General features: G+C 44.6%; 1 protein-coding gene across 3 annotated transcripts; it reads right to left on the reverse strand.

Moving 5' to 3' along the window:
* Positions 1 to 8661: 8661 nt before the first annotated feature.
* ZNF154 (zinc finger protein 154) lies at positions 8662 to 23013 on the reverse strand. Of its 3 annotated transcripts, none has more exons than XR_001110710.3 (4): positions 22760 to 23013; positions 19417 to 19543; positions 16126 to 17525; positions 8662 to 9839 (listed from the first exon to the last, which is right to left on the reverse strand). XR_001110710.3 is itself a non-coding variant. In XM_012473106.3 (3 exons), the coding sequence occupies exons 1-3, from the start codon at positions 22790 to 22792 to the stop codon at positions 16372 to 16374; spliced, it is 1314 nt and encodes a 437-aa protein (XP_012328529.1). In that variant the 5' UTR covers positions 22793 to 23013; the 3' UTR covers positions 15704 to 16371. The 3 variants fall into 3 exon arrangements, 1 of the variants encoding a protein (XP_012328529.1); XR_001110709.3 differs by having other exon boundaries at positions 15980 to 17525; XM_012473106.3 differs by lacking the exon at positions 8662 to 9839 and having other exon boundaries at positions 15704 to 17525.
* Positions 23014 to 24170: the final 1157 nt, after the last annotated feature.

Genomic DNA, 24170 nt, shown 5'->3' on the forward strand with positions numbered 1-24170 from the left:
AGCGTTACTAGTTAGTAATTTTCTTTTAAAACTTCCTCACTACCCATTTCAGAATTTTCATGTTTGTGTGTGTGTGTAGACAGGTCTCCTAGGCTAGTTTCTAACTCCTGGTTAGAATTTTTCCCACGTCTGCCTCCGAAAGTGTTGAAATTACAGAGCATGAGCCACTGCACCTGGTCTTTTCCTCAATTTTTTTGCGCACAATGTAATGCCTATATTCTCCATACATTTTTATTTTTAATTTACATTAACATGTTCTCTGTCACTTTCTTGAATCTAAGCATTCAATCATGTATTAAATTAAAACTAGGTTTGTAGTTTTTGCCAGTTTCCTTAATGTAAATGCTCGTGTTATAGTCAATATTCTTTTTGGTTTTTTGTCCATCCTTATTTGGTGATTTTAGATAGGATGTGGTTTTACAAGTCAGAATTATATACATATAGGTATATGTTCAGCAGTACTTTTGGTTTCATTAAGCAAACATTTACTGAGTGCCTACTTAGTGTTAGCATTTTATCAAAACTGCTTATTAAATCTTCCATCTCTCCTACTAGATTCTAAGCTTTGAGAAAGCCAAGGCCTTTTTTTCTATTCACTACTGTGTTACTAGTTCTTAGGAAGATCATAGTGTAAGAGGCCCCGAAGAAACATTTATGCAAGCTACATAAAGGAGGGAAGTAAAGAAGCCAAGTCTCAGCACTGGCGTTCAAGTGTGTCCTACAATTTTGGAAGGTTTGTCTGTACAAAGTGTGAAAAACAGGAGTTTTGGAGTGACCTGTGGGCAGCATGAACAAGAGCTCACTTTGGTAAAGTTGTTTGTGCCTTCTTTCAACAATAGCACTCCTCAGCTAAGCATACAGTCGCACTGTTGCTTCCAGCCATCACTCCTCCCTCTTTTCTGTGACCCTATCCATTCTCACCCTCAACCCTCTCTTACCCCCTCAGGCCATGGATCCACAAGGCCAAGGTCACCGTACTCTCCCAGCCCCAGCTGTGGTCAATTTCAAGCTGCCAAAATGATGTCACTGAACCTGGAGTTAGGAAGAGTTTCTGGTAACACATCTTTGTATTCTGTTTCCAATATACTGGTAGAGTATCCACAGATAATCAGAAGAATAAAGATGACAATAAAACGTAAAATGATCAGGAAGTGGCAAGTTTTAAATATTTGTTTTTTAAACAGTTTTATTGAGATATAATTGACTTAAATTGTATGGATTTTTTTTTTTTTTTTTTTTTTGAGACGGAGTTTCGCTCTTGATACTCAGGCTGGAGCGCAATGGCGCGATCTCGGCTCACCGCAATCTCCGCCTCCTGGGTTCAGGCAATTCTCCTGCCTCAGCCTCCTGAGTAGCTGGGATTACAGGCACGCGCCACCGTGCCCAGCTAATTTTTTTTTGTATTAGTAGAGACGGGGTTTCACCATGTTGACCAAGATGGTCTCGATCTCTTGACCTCGTGATCCACCCGCCTCGGCCTCCCAAAGTGCTGGGATTACAGGCTTGAGCCACCGCGCCCGGCCAATTGTATGGATTTTTATCCTTCACCTTACAACGGATTATTTTTAAAATATATGGCTAGGCGAGGTGGGAGGCTAAGCATAGGCGAGTGGATCATCTGAGGTCAGGATTTCAAGATCAGCCTGACCAACATGGGGAAACCTCATCTCTACTAAAAATATAAAGTTAGCCAGGTGTGGTGGCACGTGCCTGTAATCCCAGCTACTCTGGAGGCTAAGGCAGGAGAATCACTTGAACCTGGGAGGTGGAGGTTGCAGTGAGCCGATGACGTACCATTGCACTCCAGCCTGGGCAGCAAGAGAAAAACTCTGTCTCAAAGAAATAAAAATACATACATATATATTTATGTTTTTATACATCTTATGTCCCCAAAACCAAATGTTTCTTCAAGTCCTTTTCAGTTTATCTTTTGCCGCATATAAATTACTGATAGGACATATTCTGCCTTTTGTAAGATAAATATGTAGGACATATTCTGCCTGTTTTCAAATATGTCCATAAATGGAAGACATTGTTATAAAACCTGATGAACCCTTTCCCAATCTTCTATCATTTATCTTTTTTTTTTTTCTTTTTTTCAGACAGGGTCTCACTCTGTCTCCCAGGCTGGAGTGCAGTGGTGCATTTATTATTTGTGGTAGTTCTTTTTTTTTTTTCTTTTCATCATAAACTGTCAAGCAGTTCATGGTGGTTCTTGTTTCATCTGTCCCTATGTGGATTTATAATCACAGATATTTTGTTAAAGGCATAAAGTCTTCAGATTGCGTTTCTAAAATTTAAGGACCCTTTCCTAAGTTTAATATACAAAATAAAAATATATATATGTACAAAATTATATTTTACATAGAGTACTGAATTTTATCAAGACAGATTGCTATGAGCATATTTAAGATTAATATGCTATGAGCATACAAAATATATTCAGTGTTTAGTAGGTGTGTCTTTGAGTTTATTAACCTATATGTACTCCTTGCTTTTTTAATACTTATATAACATTACTGAACTGCTGATCCATTAGAACTTCCCACATTCTTGATTTGGCTTATTAAATCTCTGATTCTGTTCAATGTGTTCACCGCCTACTCTGGACCCCATTCCCCAGTATTCCTGTATACTAGATATTGATGAAATGAATAATTAAGATCTGTTCCAAATGGATAGGTTTATGGTGGTGGCACACCTGGAAACACCATGTGTCTTTTGCTGTCACAACATGGGCAGCCTAGAAATAAACATTACAGGTACTGTATGTGCTGGCTGTGAGACAGGTGTGCAGTGGTGACAGCACACCCTAGCAACATACACATACATCTGTGGCATACACGGACAGATGTAGGAAGCTGACACTCCCCAGCACAGTCTGGAGCCATACATGTATGCCACATCCATAACAGAAAACATGTATGAGAAACATGAAACACACAGGCATGTGCGAATCATGCAAGGGACCTGTGAGACAGGATGGAGATACTGAAACACCATAGCAGTCTCCACAGAGACTTATGGGACAGACATCATAGGGACACCCAAAAATCTGATGTGTGGGCCACAAGCACAATTGCACTCTCTGTGGGCCAACTGTGATGGGGCAGGCACAACCCAATGTGATGATACTACTGCCTACACCCATCGCTGCACACTACATGATGTACTGGTGAGAGTCAGATCAGAGAACTGGTTCGTACCCCAGCATGACCTGGAAATGGACGTGTGTGAGCAGGTGTGATCTAGGCAGGAGAACAGGATGTTTATGGGCTTTATAGAAGGGCTCAGCCCAGATTCAGCCAGTTTTAGAAGTAGCTGGGCAACTGCAGGTGGGAGAAGGAACACTCTTGGGACTTAGTACGCATTGTCAGTCATTGATTTTACACAGGGCTGGGGAGGAGCAGCCGGGACTAAGGACACCTAGAGGGATGGGTGGGGAAAGCCGTGGGCACAGAGACATGGTGATGATCATATTGGACATTCCCTCCAGTGTCTGCAGTAGTGACTGATAACTGAGTGACAGTTCAGTATGGTGTGGAGGAAGCATCCTCTGGTGGTGTTCAGATGCCAGGAATGAATGAATTGGACCCTAGGAATGAATCATTGAATCACAACCAATGAATTGGTTGTGACAGTGATGTCGTGGAGTGACACCAGTTACCCTGTTGGAGGTGTTCAGGCAGTGGCAGTGGTGACCACGAGAAGCACGTTTGTGGGGAAGGACTTGAGGACCCAGGTAGCAACGTCCCAGTGTGGTTACTTACGTTCTGGGCTTAGCAGACTGGGCAGAGAGGAATCTGCCCAGAGCCTCCTTCATTTCCAGTCAGAGGAGTAAAGGGAACAAGGGAAGCCCACCCAGTTCAGTGTAGACCTCAGCTGCTTGTGTGAGAAACACTCACCCATCCACACCCAAAGAACAGACTTAGAGGCGCCAACAGTGAGAGTGAGACTTTCAGTAACAGTCTTGTGAGATTGGGTGTCTGGTAGGCAGGCACATCTGGGGCAATCACAACAGGTAATTTACCTCCTCGCTTGCAAGTCCCTGTCCCTCCCCCCGCAGTTCCTCCTTGGTCGAGTACTATGGGGTTACAATCTTCCCAGATGTCACCTAAGTTTCATTATCCCACTTAAAAGGTTAAATGCCAATCCCCTTCCCTGCTTAAGTTTTGATTTCCCAATAACAAAACTTTCTTCCTTTTTATGGGCTGACTCCTCTTCTACATTCTGTGTGCTTATCGTGACCTAGGTGCATGAGCCATGCAGTTTGTTACATTTGCAGGCTGGCTGCCAGTACTTAGATTTATCATGTCTGGAAAATGGGCTATTTAAAATATTTTCTCGGCAGGGTGCGGTGGTTCACGCCTGTAATTCCAGCATTTTGGGAGGCCAAGGCAGGCGGATCACAAGGTCAGGAGATCGAGACCATCCTGGCCAACATGGTGAAACTATGTCTCTACTAAAATACAAAAACATTAGCTGGGCATGGTGGCGCATACCTGTAGTCTCAGCTACTCGGGAGGCTGAAGCAGGGGAATAGCTTGAACCTGGGAGGCGGAAGTTGCAGTGAGCTGAGATCTGTGCCACTGCACTCTAGCCTGGCGACAGAGCAACACTCTGTCTCGAAAAACAAAACAAACTGGTCCTGTATGAATGTTGCTCGCCCTCTCTGAAATGCAGATACATTAAGAGGCAGGAATGATCATTCCTCTCTACTCTTTTTGGGGGAAAGGAGGAATAAGTAAACGATGTAATCCTTAGGAAGCTGGTCAATATTAGCCCCACATGAAAATAGTAGTCTTGATTGTCAGCATCCAGGGAAGTCTACACAGTGCTCTGGGGGGCCTGAGAAGGCTCCTCAGAAGAGTCAAAATGAAATGGGGTCTGGCACCAAGCACAGAGGGAATAGAAAGGTAGTGGGCTGGAGGTCCTTCAGTGTGGGTTTGAATTCAGGATTTCCTATTTCTCTTCATAGGTTTATAAGCAAGCGACACACTCTTAGGGGATGTTTACTCCTGTGCAAAATGGAGATAATGAGTGGAGCCATCTAGGGGCCATTAAGATGATGTACAGAGTTGAGGTTTACAGGGCATGGGTCAGAGAGGGCTTCGTGCACAGTCACTGTTTTGGTGGACAGCAGCTATTATTAGGGTTGTGATTGCCCTCAACTCATGAGGGGAGGAGAGATTTCCTTTTGGAATGGGGACTGCTAGGGAGAGGGAGATGGAGATATTTACAGCTCAGCCCCGATTTCCAAGAGCTGCAGGTCTCTCTCACCTACGCATGTGCTTTGCCCATCATACCACTGGGCTCCTGTCCCAGCCAAGAGGTTCTATGGGGCACCAGACCCAAAGATGTGAAAATATCCAAACTGAATCAGAGAGAGAGAGAGAGAAAAAAGACTACCAAAAAGTGTGTTCTGGAAAGAGAAAAGTAAGCAGAATTGAGAAAAAGCAATTCTGTTTAGACAATCCCAGAAAATTTTCAAAAATTAGTAAAAGGTATAAAACTGCATATCTCATAGATAATAAATATGAAGAAAACCACATGCATACCTATTTTACTTAGCAAGACTTCTAAGAAACAAAGCCAAGGACAAAATACTAAAACTGGCCAGGGTTGAATACACTGCTTTCAAAAGAGCAATAATTTGAGCTTATTCCTCAAATAATGGGAGGCAGATGGCAATGGAATGATACCTTTGATGTGCTATGAAAGAACACCATTCCCAACCTAGAATATTAAGCCCAGCATAAATGTTCTTCAAAAATGAATGACAGGTAAACATATCTTCAGAGAGAGAGAGAAAAGGCATCTATAGCCAGGAAATCTACTCTAACAAAATAATAAAGGGAAGTCTTCGGGTAGAAAGAAATACTGTGAGGGAGAAATACAGAATTGTGTGAAGGAATGAAGAACAACATAAACAGATAACAAAGATAAATGTTAATTTAATGCAATCAGATTGGGAAGCTATACCCAGAAGGATGATGGTTCCTATTTTTCCAAATATAGAAATAACTTTTTCACCCATATAGGAGAAATGCTAAACTTGTATTCATACCCCGTGCGCGGTGGCTCACGCCTGTAATCCCAGCACTTTGGGACACCGAGCCGGGTGGATCACAAGGTCAAGAGATCAAGGCCATCCTGGTCAACATGGTGAAACCCTGTCTCTACTAAAAACAAAAAATTAGCTGGGCATGGTGGCGCGTGCCTGTAATCCCAGCTACTCGGGAGGCTGAGGCAGGAGAATTGCCTGAACCCAGGAGGCGGAGGTTGCGGTGAGCCGAGATCGCGCCACTGCACTCTAGCTTGGGTAACAAGAGCGAAACTCCGGTTAAAAAAAAAAAAAAGCACTTTTGGAGGCCAAGGCAGGTGGATCACGAGGTCAAGAGATCGAGACCATCCTGGTCAACATGGTGAAACCCCGTCTCTACTAAAAACACAAAAAATTAGCTGGGCATGGTGGCGCGTGCCTGTAATCCCAGCTACTCAGGAGGCTGAAGGTAGGAGAATTGCCTGAACCCAGGAGGCGGAGGTCGCGGTGAGCCGAGATCTCACCATTGCACTCCAGCCTGGGTAACAAGAGCGAAACTCCGTCTCAAAAAAAAAAAAAAAAAAAAAAAAACAAAAACAAACTTGTATTCATACATTCTCCTACTGAATAATGATTCTCTTTTATGGAGACATGATGAGTTAAATAAAAGCACTCTATAGTAACCCTGGTACAATCACAGGACACATAGCAACTATGGGAAAGATTAGCATCTCTTAAGTTGTGACATTTGTTAGAAAATGTGTAGGGGAGCATTAGCCATGTAATGTGACACCAAAGCATGGTAGGAGTTTGGGTGCACAGTTGCCCCCAAAATGATCAGAGATTATTATTGTTAGAATAGGAGATAGGAAAATGATGTTAAGGAGAAGTAGCAGAGGAGATTTTTTTTTTTTTTTTTTTTTGAGACGGAGTTTCGCTCTTGTTACCCAGGCTGGAGTGCAATGGCGCAATCTCGGCTCACCGCAACCTCCGCCTCCTGGGTTCAGGCAATTCTCCTGCCTCAGCCTCCCGAGTAGCTGGGATTACAGGCACACGCCGCCATGCCCAGCTAATTTTTTGCACCTTTAGTAGAGACGGGGTTTCACCATGTTGACCAGGATGATCTCGATCTCTTGACCTCATGATCCACCCGCCTCGGCCTCCCAAAGTGCTGGGATTACAGGCGTGAGCCACCGCGCCCGGCCAGCAGAGGAGATTAACAGAAATCAAAATGTATATATTAGATAAAGGTCCCTGAGGATAGAAGAAATAGAACCCATAGGGAAAAAATGCCTTGTGAAAAACATTGAATGAAAAACATTATGAATTGGAATCTCAGCTTCAGCTGCCAATATCTACGTTGCAGAGCTTCACTCAATTTAATCAAGTAAACTGCAAAAAATGTTGAGTTCACATTCTAGTGAGGGGGAACACAACTATCAACTGTATCCAATAGTTACAAATGTACTAGAAACATTAAGAGCAGAGAGTGACAGGTGGAAGGAAACCTCAAAGAACGTGGCATTTGCGTTTACCAGAGTGGTAGGGAACCAGCCATGAAAATATCATAATGCTGAAACTAACATTTAAAACACATGCTTTTGAAGATATCAGGCAATGTTATAAGATTTTTACCTGCCATAACTATTTTAATCTTACTAACTCTGAAATAAGTGCTATTATTGTCACCATTACTCAGATGAGGAGACTTGAGGCAGTGGAACTGGGATTTAAACCCAGGTAACATGACCAGAATCTACTATATTAACCACTGCAGTCAAGACAAGGTTTTATGGTGAATGGTTAAACACAAAGACCCTGAGATAGGAAAGAAGTGGTTTAAAGAAAGAATGCACTTACTATGCCATATTGTGATATTTAAAACACATACACGCACGTCTTTGAGCTTCTGAATAGTATTGAGTGTGTCTTATCTTGCCCATAATAGATTCTCAACCAAGGTTCTTATTCATTACTTCTTACTACTTTCACAAGTATACTTCTCAGCTTTAGCACAGGCACTGCATCCATTAGGTATCTTTGTATACCCAGTAGGTAAACAGTCTTTATATACAGGAGGACTGTTGAATAAAATTGCAAGCTACTTGATCTCATTCTCATCTCGAATTGTGATTCCCATGTGTTAAGGGAGGGACCTGTAATCCCCACGTGTCAAAGGAGGAGGGTGATTGGATCATGGGGGCGGATTCCCCCATGCTGTTCTCATGATTGTGAGTTCTCATAAGATCGGATCGTTTTATGTGTTTGGAACTTCCTACTTCGTTCCCTCCTGCCACCCTGATGAAGAAGGTGCCTGCTTCCCCTTCTGCCATCATTATAAGTTTTGTGAGGCCTCTCCAGCCACGCAGAACTGTGAGTCAATCAAATCTGTTTCCTTTATAAATTACCCAGTCTCGGGTAGTTCTTAATAGCAGTGTCAAAATAGACTAATACACCACTGCAATAAGAAACACACTCATTTTTATGGTTAGTTATTTTCAACTGTAGAAACCTGTTTACTAATAGCTATATGGCAAAGGTGGTGTATAATTCCCATTTCTTCAGATTTATCTTTTTTTCTTTTTTTGTTTTATTTATTTATTTTTTTCTTCTTCAGATTTTTCTACCATGAATCATCTAAGGTATAGCAAGAACTCTTGAATGTTTTGCTACTTTTCTTAAATATGTAAGATTTGTCTCTGCAGTGAGTTCTTTCGTGTAGAATGAAGGATACACTTGAACTGATACACTTTCCACAATTATTAAATTATAGTCCTGGCCTTCTCTCCTGTATAAGTTTATAAATGCTAAATAAGAAATTTATTTACTTTTTTTTTTTTTTTTTTGAGATGTCTCGCTCTGTCACAGGCTGGAGTGCAGTGGTGTGATCTTGACTCACTGCAACCTCCGCCTCCCGGGTTCAAGCCATTTCTCCTGCCACAGCCTCCCAAGTAGCTGGGACTACAGGGGCACACCACCATGCCCAGCTGATTTTGTGTTTTTAGTAGAGATGGGGATGTTGTCTAGGATGGTCTCGATCTCTTTACCTCGTGATCGGCCCACCTTGGCCTCCCAAAGTGCTGGGATTACAGGCGTGAGCTACCGCGCCCAGTCTAAATAAACCATTTATATTGCCTAAAGACGTTCTCACATTTGTTACATGTTAGGGTTCTCCAGAGGGACAGAAACAAGAGGATATCTATATACATAAAAGGGATTTTTTTTTTTTTAAAGAGACGGGGTCTCGCTATGTTGCCCAGGCTGGAGTGCAGTGGCTATTCACAGGCACGATCCCACTACTGATCAGCACGGGAGTTTTGACCTGCTCCGTTTCTGACCTGGGCGGTTCACCCCTCCTTAGGCAACCTGGTGGTCCCCTGCTCCCGGGAGGTCACCATATTGATGCCGAACTTAGTGCGGACACCCGATCAGCATAGCGCACTGCAGCCCAGAACTCCTGGGCTCAAGCGATTCTCCCACCTCAGCCTCCTGAGTAGCTGGGACTACAGGCACGCGCCACCGCGCCCGGCCATAAAAGGGAATTTTAAGAATTGGCTTATATGATTACAAGGCAAAGTCCCACAATAGGCCCTCTGTACGCTGAGAGAAGAGAGAAGCCAGTAGTGGCTCAGTCCAAGTCTGAAAACCTCAAAACCAAGGAGGCTGACAGTGCAGCCCCCGGTTTGAGGCTGAAGGCCCAAGAGCCCACCGGAGACTGCTGGTGCAAGTCCCAGAGTCCAAAGGTCAAAGAGCGTGGAATCTGATGTCCAAAGGCAGGAGGAAAGGAAGCAAGCATCTGGTATGGGAAGAAAGAGAGAACAGGAAAACTCAGCAAGCTATTTATCTCACTTCCTCCACCTGCTTCACTCCAGCCATTCTGGCAACCCATGGAGTGGGGCCCGCCTACAATGAGGGTGGATGTTTCTCTCTCAGTCCACTGACACAGATACCAGTCTCTGGCAACACCCTCACAAGCACAGCCAGAAACAGCGCTCCACCAGCCATCTAGGGATCCCTCATTCCAGTCAAGTTGACATCTAGTATTACAGTCGGACATGTATAGTGATTTTCTCCAGCATGGACTCACTTATGTCAACTAAGATGCATGCTAGCTAACGGATTTCCCACATTTATTACAATAATTGTTTTCTCTCGAGTATAAACCCTTTGATGGAGAATAAGGTTTGTACCATTGTGAAAATTCTGCCCATATTTACTGTATTTACAGCACTTTTCTCCACCACACATTTTCTGATATTTATTAGGAAGGACTTGACTGAAGTTACAGCAAATACTGCATTCCTTTGGTTTCTCTCCTGTAGGATTTCTTACACGCTAAGTGATTCATATTGTCCAAAGATTTTTATACTGTTGCACTAAAAAGATTTTCTCTCCATGGTTGATTGAAAGATTTGAGCTTTTGTCAAAAGCTTTCTGACATTCATTACATTTATATGGTTTATCTCCAATATAAATCCTGCAGCGTACACTAAGATTTAAATTATAGCTGAAGGTCTTTTCCATATTCAATACACTTATAGTATTTCTCTTGAAATAGTGATGACATATAACTGAAGGTTTCCCCACAGACTGTATTTGCAGTGTCTCTATATAGTAATTTCTGATGTGCAGATTCAGTGATTCATACTGGTGGATGGATTTCTTGCATTTTTGAGATTCTAATGATTTTTCTTCCAAATGAACATTCTGATGTTTAATAAAAAATGAGAGGCTAGGCTGGGCATGGTGGCTCACACCTTTAATCCCACCACTTTGGGAGGCTGAGGCGAGTGGATCAGAGGTCAGGAGATGGAGACCATCCTAACACAGTGAAACCTCATCTCTGCCAAAAATTAAAAAAAAAAAAAGAGGCTAAAAGTCTTTAGTAAAAGACTTTCAAACACTTTTAGTCTTTATTAAAAGATTTATTGCACTGACAGTTACTCTACAATGTGAAATCCATTGATGCTGAGAAAGTGTGAACTTTAGCGAAAGCCTTTTCCACATTCATTACATTCATAAGGTTTCTTTCCACTATGAATTTTCTGATGGAGAATCACAGATTCCGTGTGGACACAGGCCTTCAACATATAGTACAATGATAGGGTTTCTGAAGTATGAATTCTCTCATGTTCAATGAGCTGGAAGCCATGACTAAGACTTTCCACACTGTACACATTTATACAGCTTATCTTTTATATGAGAAAGTTGATAATAGTTTTAAGCCACGGTTAAAGGCCTTCCCACATTCAGTACATGTATCAGGTAAGACATGAGCTGTACCTAAAAGTCTTCCAGCATTGATGATCAAAATTTCTCTCCACTATAAATTATCTGATGCAATTAAGGATTATTGCCAAAGCCTTTTCCACATTCACCACATGTACAGATTTTTCTATAATGGGAAGTCTGATGAAAGAGATTTGCTCTGGACAAAGGAGGATTCCATACTTTTATTGAAATTCAAAGTTTTTTTTCCCCTATTATGACAGTATTCCATAGTGGCTGCACCATTTTACATTTCCATCAAGAATGCACAAATGTTCCATTTCTCTATGCCCTTAACAGTTATTTTAGTACCATCCTAATGGGTGTGAGGTAACATATTTTATTGTGATTTTGATGTGCATTTATCTACTGATTAGTGTTCAGCATCTCTTCATATACATGTTGGCCATTTGTATGTCTTCACTGGAGAAAACCTACTCGAGTTCTTTGCTCATTTTCATTTTTGTTGTTGTTCAAGACGGAGTCTTGCTCTGTTACCCAGGCTGGAGTGCAGTGGCACAGTCTCTGGTCATTGTAAACTCTGCCTCCTGGGTTCAAGAGATTCTTCAGCCTCACCCTCCGAAGTAGCTGGGACCACAGGTGCGCACCACCACACCTGGCTAATTTTTGTATTTTTAGTAGAGATGCGGTTTCACCATGTTGGCCAAGATGGTCTTGATCCCTGACCTCATGATCCACCCACCTCAGCCTCCCAAAGTGCTGAGATTACAAGAGTGAGCCACCATGCCCAGCCTCTTTACCCATTTTCTAATTAGGCTACTTGGCTTTTTGTTAAGTTGTAGGAGTTTATATATTCTGAATATTAACCCTTTATCCAACATATAACTTGCAAATATTTTCTCCAGTTTTTTTTAAGTTTGGAGTTTTAGTCTATGTGGATTTCAGAAGCAATGGGGTTTTTTATTTGGGGGAGGAATTAGTTATAATTTAATGTAGAAAATAATTTGGAAAATAATAACTTACTGGCAATAATGAGATTTCACATCCAGTAATATGATGTCTCTTCATTTAATCTTTTCAATGCTTTTTGATCAGGATCCCCCATGTTTTTATTTGCATTTCTTGGCATTTAAGAATTAAGTTTAAATTGATATGCTCAAATTACAGTAAAACATTTTTTACACATAGTGGTCATATCTGGGAAGAATATTCAATTTTTACATTAATTCTAATTGTGATTCAGTTGAGTTTCACAGACAATTTGTATAGCTAAAGTTGAAAAATAGGCCAGGTGTGGTGGCGCATGCCTGTAAACCCAGCACTTTGGGAGGCCAAGGCAGGCAGAGCACCTGAGGTCACAAGTTTGAGACCACTCTGGCCAACATGAAACCCAGAAGCGGAGGCTGCAGTGAGCCACCACTGCACTCCAGCCTGGGCAACTCCATCTCAAAAAAAAAAAAAAAAAAAAAAAGCAATAAACATTTTTCTTTTTCTTTTTTCTTTTTTTTTTTGAGATGGAGTTTCGCTCTTGATGCCCAGGCTGGAGTGCTGGGACTACGGGCAGATGCCACTATGCCCAGCTAATTTTTGTATATTTTGTAGAGATAGGTTTCCACCATGTTGGCCAGGCTGATCTTGAACTCCTGATCTCAAGTGATCAAACTCCTCAGCCTCCCAAAGTGGTAGGATTACAGGCATAAGCTACCACATCCTACCTACATATTTGTTCTTAAGTGAAAATAGACTGTAATAGTAATCTATTTTTTTTTTTTTTTTTTTGAGACGGAGTTTCGCTCTTGATACCCAGGCTGGAGTGCAATGGCGCGATCTCGGCTCACTGCAACCTCTGCCTCCTGGGTTCAGGCAATTCTCCTGCCTCAGCCTCCTGAGTAGCTGGGATCACAGGCACGCACCACCGTGCCCAGCTAATTTTTTGTATTAGTAGAGACGGGGTTTCACCATGTTGACCAGGATGGTCTCGATCTCTTGACCTCGTGATCCACCCGCCTCGGCCTCCCAAAGTGCTGGGATTACAGGCTTGAGCCACCGCGCCCGGCCAGTAATCTATTCTTAAAAAAAAAAAAATGAATATGAAATAACCACAACAAAGGAAAAGAAATAACCACAACAATCAACAGTGTCCTTCCTCCTTCCTTTTCTCCCTTCCTTTCTCCGTCCCTCCTTTCCTTTCTGACATGGTCTTGCTTTGTCACCCAAGTTGGAGGGCACTGGTGTTAGCATAGCTCACGGCAGCCTCAAATTCCTGGGCTCAAATGATCCTTTTGCCTCAGCCACCTAAGTAGCTGGGACTACAGACAGGCATCACCATACCCAGCTAATTTTTTTTATTTTTATTTTTCTGTAGAAATGGGGTCTTACTACAGTTGCTAAGGCTGGTGTTGAACTCCTGGCCTCAGGTGATGCTCCCACTTTGGACTTCCACAGTGCTGGATTTACATGAACAAAAAAAAGATAACTCAAAGGACTTACAGGACATCAAGCAGAACACTGTACACATTATTCAAATTCCAGTAGGAGGAAAGAAACAGAAAGGGACAGAAAGCATCTTTTTTTTTTTTTTTGGAGGAGTCTGCTCTGTTGCCCAGGCTGGAGTGCAGTAGTGTGATCTTGGCTCACTGCAAACTCCACCTCCCAGGCTGAAGTGATTCTCCTGCCTCAGCCTCCCAAGTAGCTGGAATTACAGGCGCATGCCATCACACCTGGCTAATTTTTGTATTTTTAGTAGAGATGGGGTTTCACCATGTTGGTCAGGCTGGTCTCGAACTCCTGACCTTGTGATCTACCCACCTTGGCCTCCCAAAGCGCTTACAGGCGTGAGCCACCATGCCCAGCCCGGAAGGCTTATTCAAAGAAATAATGGCTGAAAATCCCCAACCCAGGAGAGAGAAAAGAAATCCAAATTCCTGAAGTGCAAAGGACACAAAATAAGATGGATACAGAGATCCATAATGAGATTTATTATAATCACATTGTTAAAAAGTTAAAGAGAAAACCTGAAGGAGCAAGAGAAAAGGAACTTGCTGTGTACACAAAGGGTTCCTCTTTGAGTATCCAAAGACTATCAATGGATTTTTTCATGAAGACACTGCAGACCAGAAGGAAATGGAATGAAAATAAAAGCATGCAGGTGGCCGGGCGCAGTGGCTCACGCCTGTAATCCCAGCACTTCCTGGGGCCGGGCGCGGTGGCTCATGCCTGTAATCCCAGCACTTTGAGATGCTGAGGTGGGTGGATCACATAAGGTCAGGAATTTGAGACCAGTGTGGCAAACATGGCAAAACCCCATCTCTACTAAAAATACAAAAATCAGCTGGGCACGGTGGTGGGCGCCTGTAATCCCATCTACTTAGGAGGCTGAGGCAGGAGAATTGCCCAGGAGGCGGAGGTTGCAGTGAGCTGAGATCGCACCCCTGCACTCCAGCCTGGATGACAGAGCAAGACTCCGACCAAAAAAAAAAAAAAAAAATCGTAGTTCAAAACTAGAGTTACTTTTGCACCAGCCTAACAAAATATGGTTCAAAATAAAAGTCTGAATTTTCTATTGTTTTTGGAAAATCAGGTTTGACAACTCTTAAGTTGATTCCACTATCTCTCTGAGCCTCATGTCCTGGGAGAGGATTTTGCCTCAGTGATAGCAAATATAGATAAACAGTGAAAGCCATTTCCACCTGACTCAACAGAAATGTTGGCTGGATTACAAAGGCTCTGTCAGTGGCCTAGACCTCTCTTCTCTATCCTTGTTTTCCTGCCTGCATAGCAGTGACCTTGAGGTGAACATCCCAGAGGCTACAGGATTCCATAGTATTTCTGACAATGACCTTAGCTACATAAGATACACAATTCTGGAAGTCCTGAGAATTTCTGTACCTGCTCATCCTTAAGAGCCGTAATGGTAAACATCATGGAAACCCCTGTTAAAGGGGCACATTCTGTTTACTTCAGTTTTCCACTCAGTATCAATCCAGAACTTCTATAACAATTACAATTCCTAGTATAATCTTACCACCTGTGCTGCTACCCTATGGAATTCAGGATATCAAGGCATATAGATCCTGGGGAACAGATATCCCCCAACAGCACTGAACACAATGCAATATTCCTTACAAACGAGAGCAATTTTCTGTTGCTTTCAGAAGCACCAAAGGATGTCACAGTAATTGCTGCCTACTTAGATTGAAACCACAGCATATTATGGCATCCAGGATATAAATTAGGACAATACCCTGCAGTTTTTTCTCGGAGGCCTTGAATAGCAGTGAAAACTAGGCTCAAACTAGAAAGAGAACTCTATTCTGCCATCCTACTGTCCCTGTCCCTGTTGAGCCACACAGTTGGTGATCCCAAAAAGTTACCTCTTCATGTTAGCAGAACCCAGTTTTTTTCAAACCAACCCATACAGTGACTAGAACCCTCAAGATTAGTAAGGCCTTTATTACTGTACAAACCAGGGCGATAAGAGGCAGGTGGCTCCCACAGTTGGTGATTTGGAGCCTGGCAAAATATATCAAGAGTCATGTGAGACCCAACAATATCCTGAAATAGGTAGTCCCTCTTTTCAGGTCACCTGCAGAGTCCTCTGGGCCAAACTGGATCAGATCCATGGCCTAACTCATCAAAGAGAAAAAAAAACAAGAATAAATGCTTAGGCTATTTACAGATTCCTCCCATAACAGGAGATTCACTTACCTGAATACACTGTGGTGGGTGAATGGTGTACACTGTGACCACCTGCCAGGCAGTAGAGGTAAAATAGCTCTCACTACAGAATCAGCAGACATAAATCTGGCATGGGCCCTGGGCAAGGCAAAAGGTGCAGTGCAGCTCCCACATACCTGGAATTTATGCAGATGTTTAGATATAGGAGATTCAATTCAGGCTGATGCCACCCTCATAAGGGATCTCCTTCAGAGCTGTTATAGCAACTGGACATCTCCACATATCAAAAGTGTCTTTTCCTTGTGAACTCTTTAGTATTCAATGAGATGCAGCCTTCAGGTGAAGCTTTCTAACATTAACTGTACTCAAGGACTTTCTCCAGGGTGCTAACAGATTTTCCATATTTGTCACTCATAAGGCTTTTATCGACTATGAATTTTCCAGTGTTTAATAAGGCTGGAGTTATGGCTAAAGGATTTCCCACATTCGGTGCACTCATAAGGCTTCTCCCCAGTGTGAACCCTCCTGTGCTTAATGAGGCCAGAATTTTGAGTAAAGGATTTTCCACATTCACTGCACTCATAGGGCCTTGATCCAGTGTGAACTCTCTGGTGTTTTCGGAGACTGGAGCTGTAGGGAAAGAACTTTCCACATTCACTGCACTCATAAGGCCTCTCCCCAGTGTGAACTCCCCGATGTTGAAGGAGTGCAGACCTTTGGCTAAAGGACTTCCCACATTCACTGCACTTATAAGGCCTTTCTCCAGTGTGAACTCTATGGTGTTCAATGAGGCTAGAGTTTTGGCTAAATGACTTCCCACATTTGCTGCACTCATAAGGTCTTGATCCACTATGAACTTTCTGGTGCTTTATGAGACTGGAATGATAGGTAAAGAACTTCCCACATTCACTGCACTCATAAGGCCTCTCCCCAGTGTGAACTCCTCGATGCTGAAGGAGTGCAGACCTTTGGCTAAAGGATTTCCCACATTCACTGCACTCATATGGCCTTTCCCCAGTGTGAACTCTCCAATGTTTAATGAGGTTGGATTTGTTGCTAAATAATTTTCCACATTCACCACATTTGTGAGGCCGTACTGCAGTGTGAACTCTCCGGTGCTGAATGAGACTAGAGCTTTGCCTAAAGGACTTTCCACACTCTTGACATTCGTAAGGCTTTTCTCCAGTGTGAACTCTCCAATGGTCATTGAGGCTGTAGCTTTTGCTAAAGGATTTCCCACACTCACTGCACATGTAACACTTTTCTGTAGTGAGGGTTATCTGCTGCTGAACAAGTGAGTGTTTATGGCTGAATGCTTTTATGTATTCTCCACAATTGTCATGAGTTTTTCCTCTGTGACTGACAGCCCCACCACCACTTCTGCTATTTGATTGCTCCCCAGTGTGAGTGTCCTGTTGATGAAGAAATCCCAGCTTGGCCAGGAAGTCCTTCCCAACTTCTATGCATGTGGAAGTCTCCCCTGACACATGGAATATGCAGGTCTTCACAAACAAGGCTCTGTCCACATTGCTTCTGAAATGTTTTTCTCCAAAGTGCTGTTTCTGGTAATGAACATCTGCAATGAAATGAAATACAATTATTTCTTATATGCCACACCCCTGTATAATTTCTGCCTATGATGGGTGCTCTAGGGCCCAGCCAAAAGCAAAATGTCTCTCAAGCCCAGGCTACATATCTCACAGGGGTGGGCCTTCTCAGGAGAAAGACCTGCCTTGGAAGTCCTGAGTTGGGTCACTCCTTCTAAAGAAATGCTCTGCTCAGAAGGTGCCTCCTCATCCACCACTCTATGCCAACAACCTAAAAGCAAGAAATGCTAGTGAAGTGCACATTATGGTGGGAGGAGGCAGCCCCGATACAAGTGTGTGTATGACAAACCCAGGAACAGGTCTATGGGAACGTTTGCATGGCAGTAGCGTTGGGTTCAGGTTCCAGATGAGCCTGCTTAGCAATACTAGGCTATAAAGATTACAAGAATGTGGGAGAGCTCAAGAGGTAAAGGCCACAACCATGAGGTATGACAAAGAGAGGAAAAGCAGGGTCTAATACTAAATACTCTGCAAACAACTTTAGCAGAAGCTTATCTGCTGGTAACACATGAGTGCTGTGTAGAATAGCATAGGCAAGCCCAAGGAAATATGACTGCAGTGCAGCAGCTGGCCTTCAAGGACTGTTTAAGAGTATGTGCAAGGCCAGGTACAGTGGCTCACACCTGTAATCCCAGCACTTTCGGAGGCCAAGGCAGGTGGATCACGAGGTCAGGAGTTCAAGACCAGCTTGGCCAAGATGGTAAAACCCCGTCTCTACTAAAAATACAAAAATTAGACAGACACAGTGGCAGGTGCCTGTAATCCCAGCTACTCGGGAGGCTGAGGCAGGAGAATCGCTTGAATCTGGGCGGCAGAGGTTGCAGTGAGCCGACATCGTGCCATTGCACTCCAGCCTGGGCAGCAGAGTGAGACTCCGTCTCAAAAAAAAAGTATGTGCATACCTCATGACACACTATGTAGAGGCCAACATTGGAAAGAAATGCAGATGTAGCAGTGAGAAAAACAGATAAGATATGGAGTCCAGAGATGTGAGGATTAGCCCCAGGCTGGATATTAAGAGCAGAAGTGACAAGTAGTAGAGCTGACATGTCACCAAAATGTCAAGAATGGTGAAGGAAAACTGGAAGTGTGCTGTGACCACTGGATCAGCACCAAAATGCTCGCCAAACAGAATAGGTTGCTGCTATAATATAGCATATGGATAATGCAAGTACCAAGGGAAGAAAGAACAGAAAACCACCTTATACTGTCCCACAAAAAAGTCAGCACATGACAGCCTGTAGGAAACACACACACAGAGACACACCACACACACACAAATATTACAAAGAAAATTTCAGAGGAAGGCCGGGCGTGGTGGCTCACGCCTGTAATCCAGGCACTTTGGAGGCCAAGGCGGGTGGATCACCTGAGGTCGAGAGTTTAAGACCAGCCTGACCGGTATGGTGAAACCTCACTTTAAAAAAAGAAAAAGAAAATTTCAGAGGAATAGCTTGTAAGAAGAGTCCATGGTCTACATAAGTAGTGACCATGTCAGTGACAATAACCCCTGGCGTAGGCAGGCATAATGAAATGCCAGCTACGGGATGGAAGTAGTAGCTCAGGCACACAGGATCCTGAAATCTAGAAAAAGTCACCCAGTCATGGAGGGGACAATAAAGGTGAGATGCACTAGGGTGACTGTAAAACTCCGGACTCTGAATCCTTCCCTGTGAGGCTGTGGGGAAACAGGTACTAGAGGACAGTATGCAAACCTTAGTCATACCAATGACAGAATTATGCAGGGAAATGAGAAAGAAGAGAGCCTATATTCATCATGAGAAGGACAGACCTGCCTACAGGGAAAAGAGGAAGGGCACAGACTAGCTCAGGGCACAGGAATGGGTAAAAGAACCTTACCCAGGGAGGTTAAAAGAGCCAAGTTCTCCAGCATCACATCATGGTACAGGCATCTTTGAGCCTCATCAAGGAGACCCCATTCCTCCCAGGAGAAGTGAACAGCCACATCTTCAAAGGTCACAGTGCCCTGCCACAATGGGAACAGATGAAACCACCAAGAGCCCTTCTCCCAAGCACCCACAATCCATACCCCCACATCCTTACCCCATGCCCATTCTCTTCCCAAGCTTCCCAACTGAGAGGAGAAACCAGCCCCAATCACATGTGGATAAATAGGTATCTAAGCTGGGGGCCTGGCATGGAAGGATGTATGCTATCCCATGATGAAATCCCCCTGGAATGTTCAAGGTCATGTAAGTCTCAATACCAGGGCCCTACAGCTGTCATTTACTCCCTGTCCAGATGCACATCATTCTTCAGAATACACATCCCTCCTATCTCCAGATACCATAGCCCAAACCCAGGGCTGCCACCTCACTGCTCACACCATAGACATCTCCCTGCTCTTAATCCCCATGTCATTGTTTTCATCTCTTCCTCTTCACCCCATTAGTGAAGGCAGGATTGCTACACTAGGGTTATGGATATGGCCAAACACACAATACCTGACACTAGGAAAGTGTATATATGTAATAAAACCTGGGAGATGACAACAACATGTACCCACAGGGTCACAGGAGATATAGTCCACAAAAAAAGTGAATGACCAACAGCTGTGGAGTACAAGCATTTTGCCAGCAAAAGGATCAGGTGCCCCCTGGTTCCCACAATTGGCTTGTTTGGAAAAGTCCATGGCCTGGTAGGGAGCTGAAATCTGCTACAAAGGGAGAAGCAGAAATTGTGCTTGGTCCCTTGATAAAAAGGCTTGTCTGTTTGGGAGAAGGGTAGGGAGGGACACTTGTCATCAAGCCATTTGATGTCACCCTGATTTCACCACATGTCATCTTGGGCCTTAATTTTAGACTTTACACTGTAACTTAGCACACAGCATCCAGAGTATGCTTGACACATTCAGACAGGATCTAATACTACTCTAGATCCCCCAGGGCATCCACCAGTGGTAGCAGCCCCAAATCCTAGGAAGGCTCCTGGTTGGCTCCATTCTTCGCCTCAGACTTAGGCCACACAGAAGCACATGTGCATCTCAGATACCCATGGCCCTATTCCACTTCTGTGCTGCACATGCTATCCCCTCAGCAGTGAAGCCTTCCTCTGTCCACCTAACACCCAAAGACTGGCCCCATTGATCACCTACCCCAGGCCAAGTGACCACCACAGATAACCATATTTGCCCCTGGACTTATTCTCCAGGGAGAATAAACACCCCAGGCCCCATCAAAGTCATCAAAAAATGCTAGTGATTCCACAAAGTGCTGAATAAGCACTAAGGGAAAAAAGGACAGCCATTTGCCTCAAATACACCTATGCCTCTGCATCCACCTCACATCCACTCTTTCCTTCAAAGCGTATGCCACCTGCCCAACTATCCTCCCCAAACACCCTACCCTACCTCCATAGTCACTAACCACCCTGACCTGTGTTTATAAAGCCCAAGAACATCACCCAGTTATCCAACCAAAAGGCTTGGTCCTTAGCCCCAACTCTGCCCTTCCAGGCCAAATAACCTGTACCTCCATGCCTAAAGGTTAACCCTTACAGACTGGGTGTGGTGGCTCAGGCCTGTGACCCCAGCACTTGGGACATCTCCATTCTGAAGCACTCCCCAGATTTTGAGACCTGTGTGTTCAACAGCCACCTACTTAATGCCTACTTAATGTCTCTGAAACGTCGCAAACTCTTACATGACCAAATCAAAGCTCCTGATGTCTCCAGTGAATATTACTGTTAATACCAACTTCTCCATCTCAGCTGAAGAATCAGGGTCATCGCTGAATCCTGTTTAACTCCCTCGCTATCTACATCGAAAATGTAGTTGCCCCCTTTAAAAGCTTGCATCCAGAATGCAACACATCTCCTAATTAACGACTGCGGTCCATTAATCCCCACCTGGACTGGCTGTAGCTTCCACGCTGATCTTTCCTCCTCCCTAAACCCCACAGTCTGCTCTCCATGCTAACAGGGTGGAGCCTGTTAGGACTTTGGTAAGATCACCACCTTTTTCTAACCCAGACCTCCCATTACCTCCAGAATAGGTACCCAACTTCTCAGGCAACCACTGCAGTCCAAACTCCTTCCCCCTGCTCTTTGTTCCCAGCTAAAAGGAAAGAGATCTATGGTTTCCTAAAAAATCTCAGCTCAGTTTTACTAAGCACGTGCCCCTCCTGATACCAGCGCCAGAAGTAACCTTTCAAACGTTTCAACTGGCTGCCAAAAATGGGATAACCCCTGGCATGGACTTAGAAGCTTGGGCTTAGAATTTCTGCAGGGCACCAGACCCAGGATTGGGGTAACAGCAGTTGAGCATACTAGGAAACCATAGTGCCAAGAACATGTGGGTGGGGGTAGGGGTGGGGCCTGCTGAGGGACTGGAACACTCCCCACTTCCCTATGTGAGTTACATATGCCCTTCTGTAACCAGGAGAACCAGGGAAAGAGGAATGCATCCCTGATGAGGCTCAATGCGCTCAGCCTCCCTGTCTCCCGCCCTGGCCCTGAACTCAGGATGGCAGTTTTACTTCGGTGCCTCAGTGCTCACTGTTGCCTCTCACCAACTGTAGGGCAATGAAAAAAAGATGCAGCCTCCCACTACCTTAGTGTCGTCATCGCCCTATCGCTGCTCGTCCTGTTAACAGTCTTGGGAAAAAACTTTAAACCCTAGCAAAAGGCGGGCGCGGGGGCTCACGCCCGTAATCCCAGCACTTTGGGCGCTGAGGCGGGCGTGTCACTTGAGGTCAGGAGTTTGAGACCAAACTGGTCCCCAAATGGTGAAACCCGTGGACTTCTTTGCCCCTGGACTTATTCATTTGGGGACTTAAAAATACAAAAAATTAGCCGGGAGTTGTAGCGCGTGCTTGTAATCCCAGCTACTGGGGAGGCTGAGGCAGGAGAATCGGTTGAACCCAGGAGGCGGAGGTTGCGGTGACCCGAGATCACGCCATTGCACTCCAGCCTGGGTAACAAGAGCGAAACTCCGTCTCAAAAAAAAAAAACTAACGTAAATGGCATCCCCCCTTTCTTCCGGCATCCTCACCATGAAGGTACAGCCCTACGAGTCAGTCCGCCTCATGTTTTTGTTCCCTGCAGAAAAGAGCTTTCCGAATTCTGGCTCCGCCGCGCCTCCAGCCCTGGCACGCGCCCACGAGCGCCTGTGTCCCCGACCCTGGGCCGCAGGCGCCCTTCACGGGTGGCTTTAGAACGTGGGTGGGGCAGAGGCAGCACTCACCGGAGCTGGCGCCCTCAGAGCGGCCGCTGCCATCAGCCTCTGTGAGTAGAGATGGGCCGGGAGCGACCCGAGCGCGGCGGTCCCTATCCCAGGCCTGGCGCGGGTCACCAGGGGTGCCGTCACCAAGGCTGAGATGCTTCCGTGCAGGAGGGACGGCGGCTCCCCTCACCCTTCGGAGCCCCAACTAGGCGCTCTGCGATAGATCCGGTAAACACACCCTGGAGAAGCCAAAATGGCCGCCACGATGCAGCCTCCAAAAGTCCCGTCCTTTTTTTTTTTTTTTTTTTGGTGACTCTCGTGGAAAGTCTATCTTCTGAGCTCTCGCTGGCTCAGTAGTGCTGCCGTTCAATGCAGAGCATTCTGGATAATGTAGTTTTCATGCATCCTGAGGTCGGGAGTGGGGATGCATTGCACCAACCTCCTGGCGAAAAGGCGAACTCCAGGTGCTGGGTGATGAGAAATGGCTTATCTGGGTCCTAGGGCAGACGGGGGGGCTTCATCCTTTCTTGAATGTGTCGTAATCAGGCAGCATATCGGCGGCGCCATCTGCAACTGATCAGCCAAGTGTTTGGGAAATATTATTTCATACTTCATAAAGTTCAGCAGGTTCCCAGAGGCTAAAATTATTATCAGACGCTCCCTAAGGCTGCCAATCCAAATATATACATCATTCCATAGAGCCATCAGACATGAAATTCATCCACTAGTAGGGATGTTATATTTATTACATTATTATTTCTTCTTCTTTCTTCCTTCTTCCTTCTTTCTTCTTCTTTTTGACAGAGTGTCCCTCTGTCGCCCAGGCTGGAGTGCAGGAGTACCATCTGGGCTCACTGCAACCTCCGCCCCCCGGGTTCAAGTGATTCTCCTGCCTCAGGCTGCCAAGTAGCTGGAACTACAGGCGCGCACCACCACGCCCAGCTAATTTTTTCTATTTTTTGTAGAGACGGGGTTTCACTGTGGTGATCCTGAACTCCTGGCCTCAGGTGATACACCCGCCTTGGTTTCTGAAAGTGCTTTACAGGTGTGAGCCACCGCACCCAGCCTCTACCATATTACATTTCAAATGTATGTACTCGGAAGCATTGAAGTCAGTCTCTCAGTCTGTGCACTTTCGGTCAGGGACAGGAGAACAACTACTTAAGATAATGGCATGACATTGCCTCTAGAAGACAGAAGATAGGTCACCTTGAAGCAGTAATACAAAGGTAGAATGCTTTCTGTGATTCCAACAGAAAACATCTTTTGCCTGCATAGTCAATTATTGTGTCCAGTCAATAATTGGGTCCATCTGCGCACAGTGGATCATGAGGTCAAGAGATCGAGACCATCCTGGTCAACATGGTGAAACCCCGTCTCTACTAAAAATACAAAAAATTAGCTGGGCACGGTGGCGCGTGCCTGTAATCCC

This window comes from Aotus nancymaae, unplaced genomic scaffold (genome assembly GCF_030222135.1).
Source record: "Aotus nancymaae isolate 86718 unplaced genomic scaffold, 86718_ANA_hifiasm-v0.15.2.pri h1tg000069l, whole genome shotgun sequence".
Lineage (NCBI taxonomy): Eukaryota > Metazoa > Chordata > Mammalia > Primates > Aotidae > Aotus > Aotus nancymaae.

Coding starts and splice junctions, on each gene's coding strand:
- ZNF154 (XM_012473106.3), bottom strand. CDS start 22,792: ATGGCAGCGGCCGCTCTGAGGGCGCCAGCTCCG. Junction 19,544..22,759: donor CTCTGAGGGCGCCAGCTCCG/GTGAGTGCTGCC, acceptor CCATTGTGGCAG/GGCACTGTGACCTTTGAAGA. Junction 17,526..19,416: donor GGCTCTTTTAACCTCCCTGG/GTAAGGTTCTTT, acceptor ATTTCATTGCAG/ATGTTCATTACCAGAAACAG.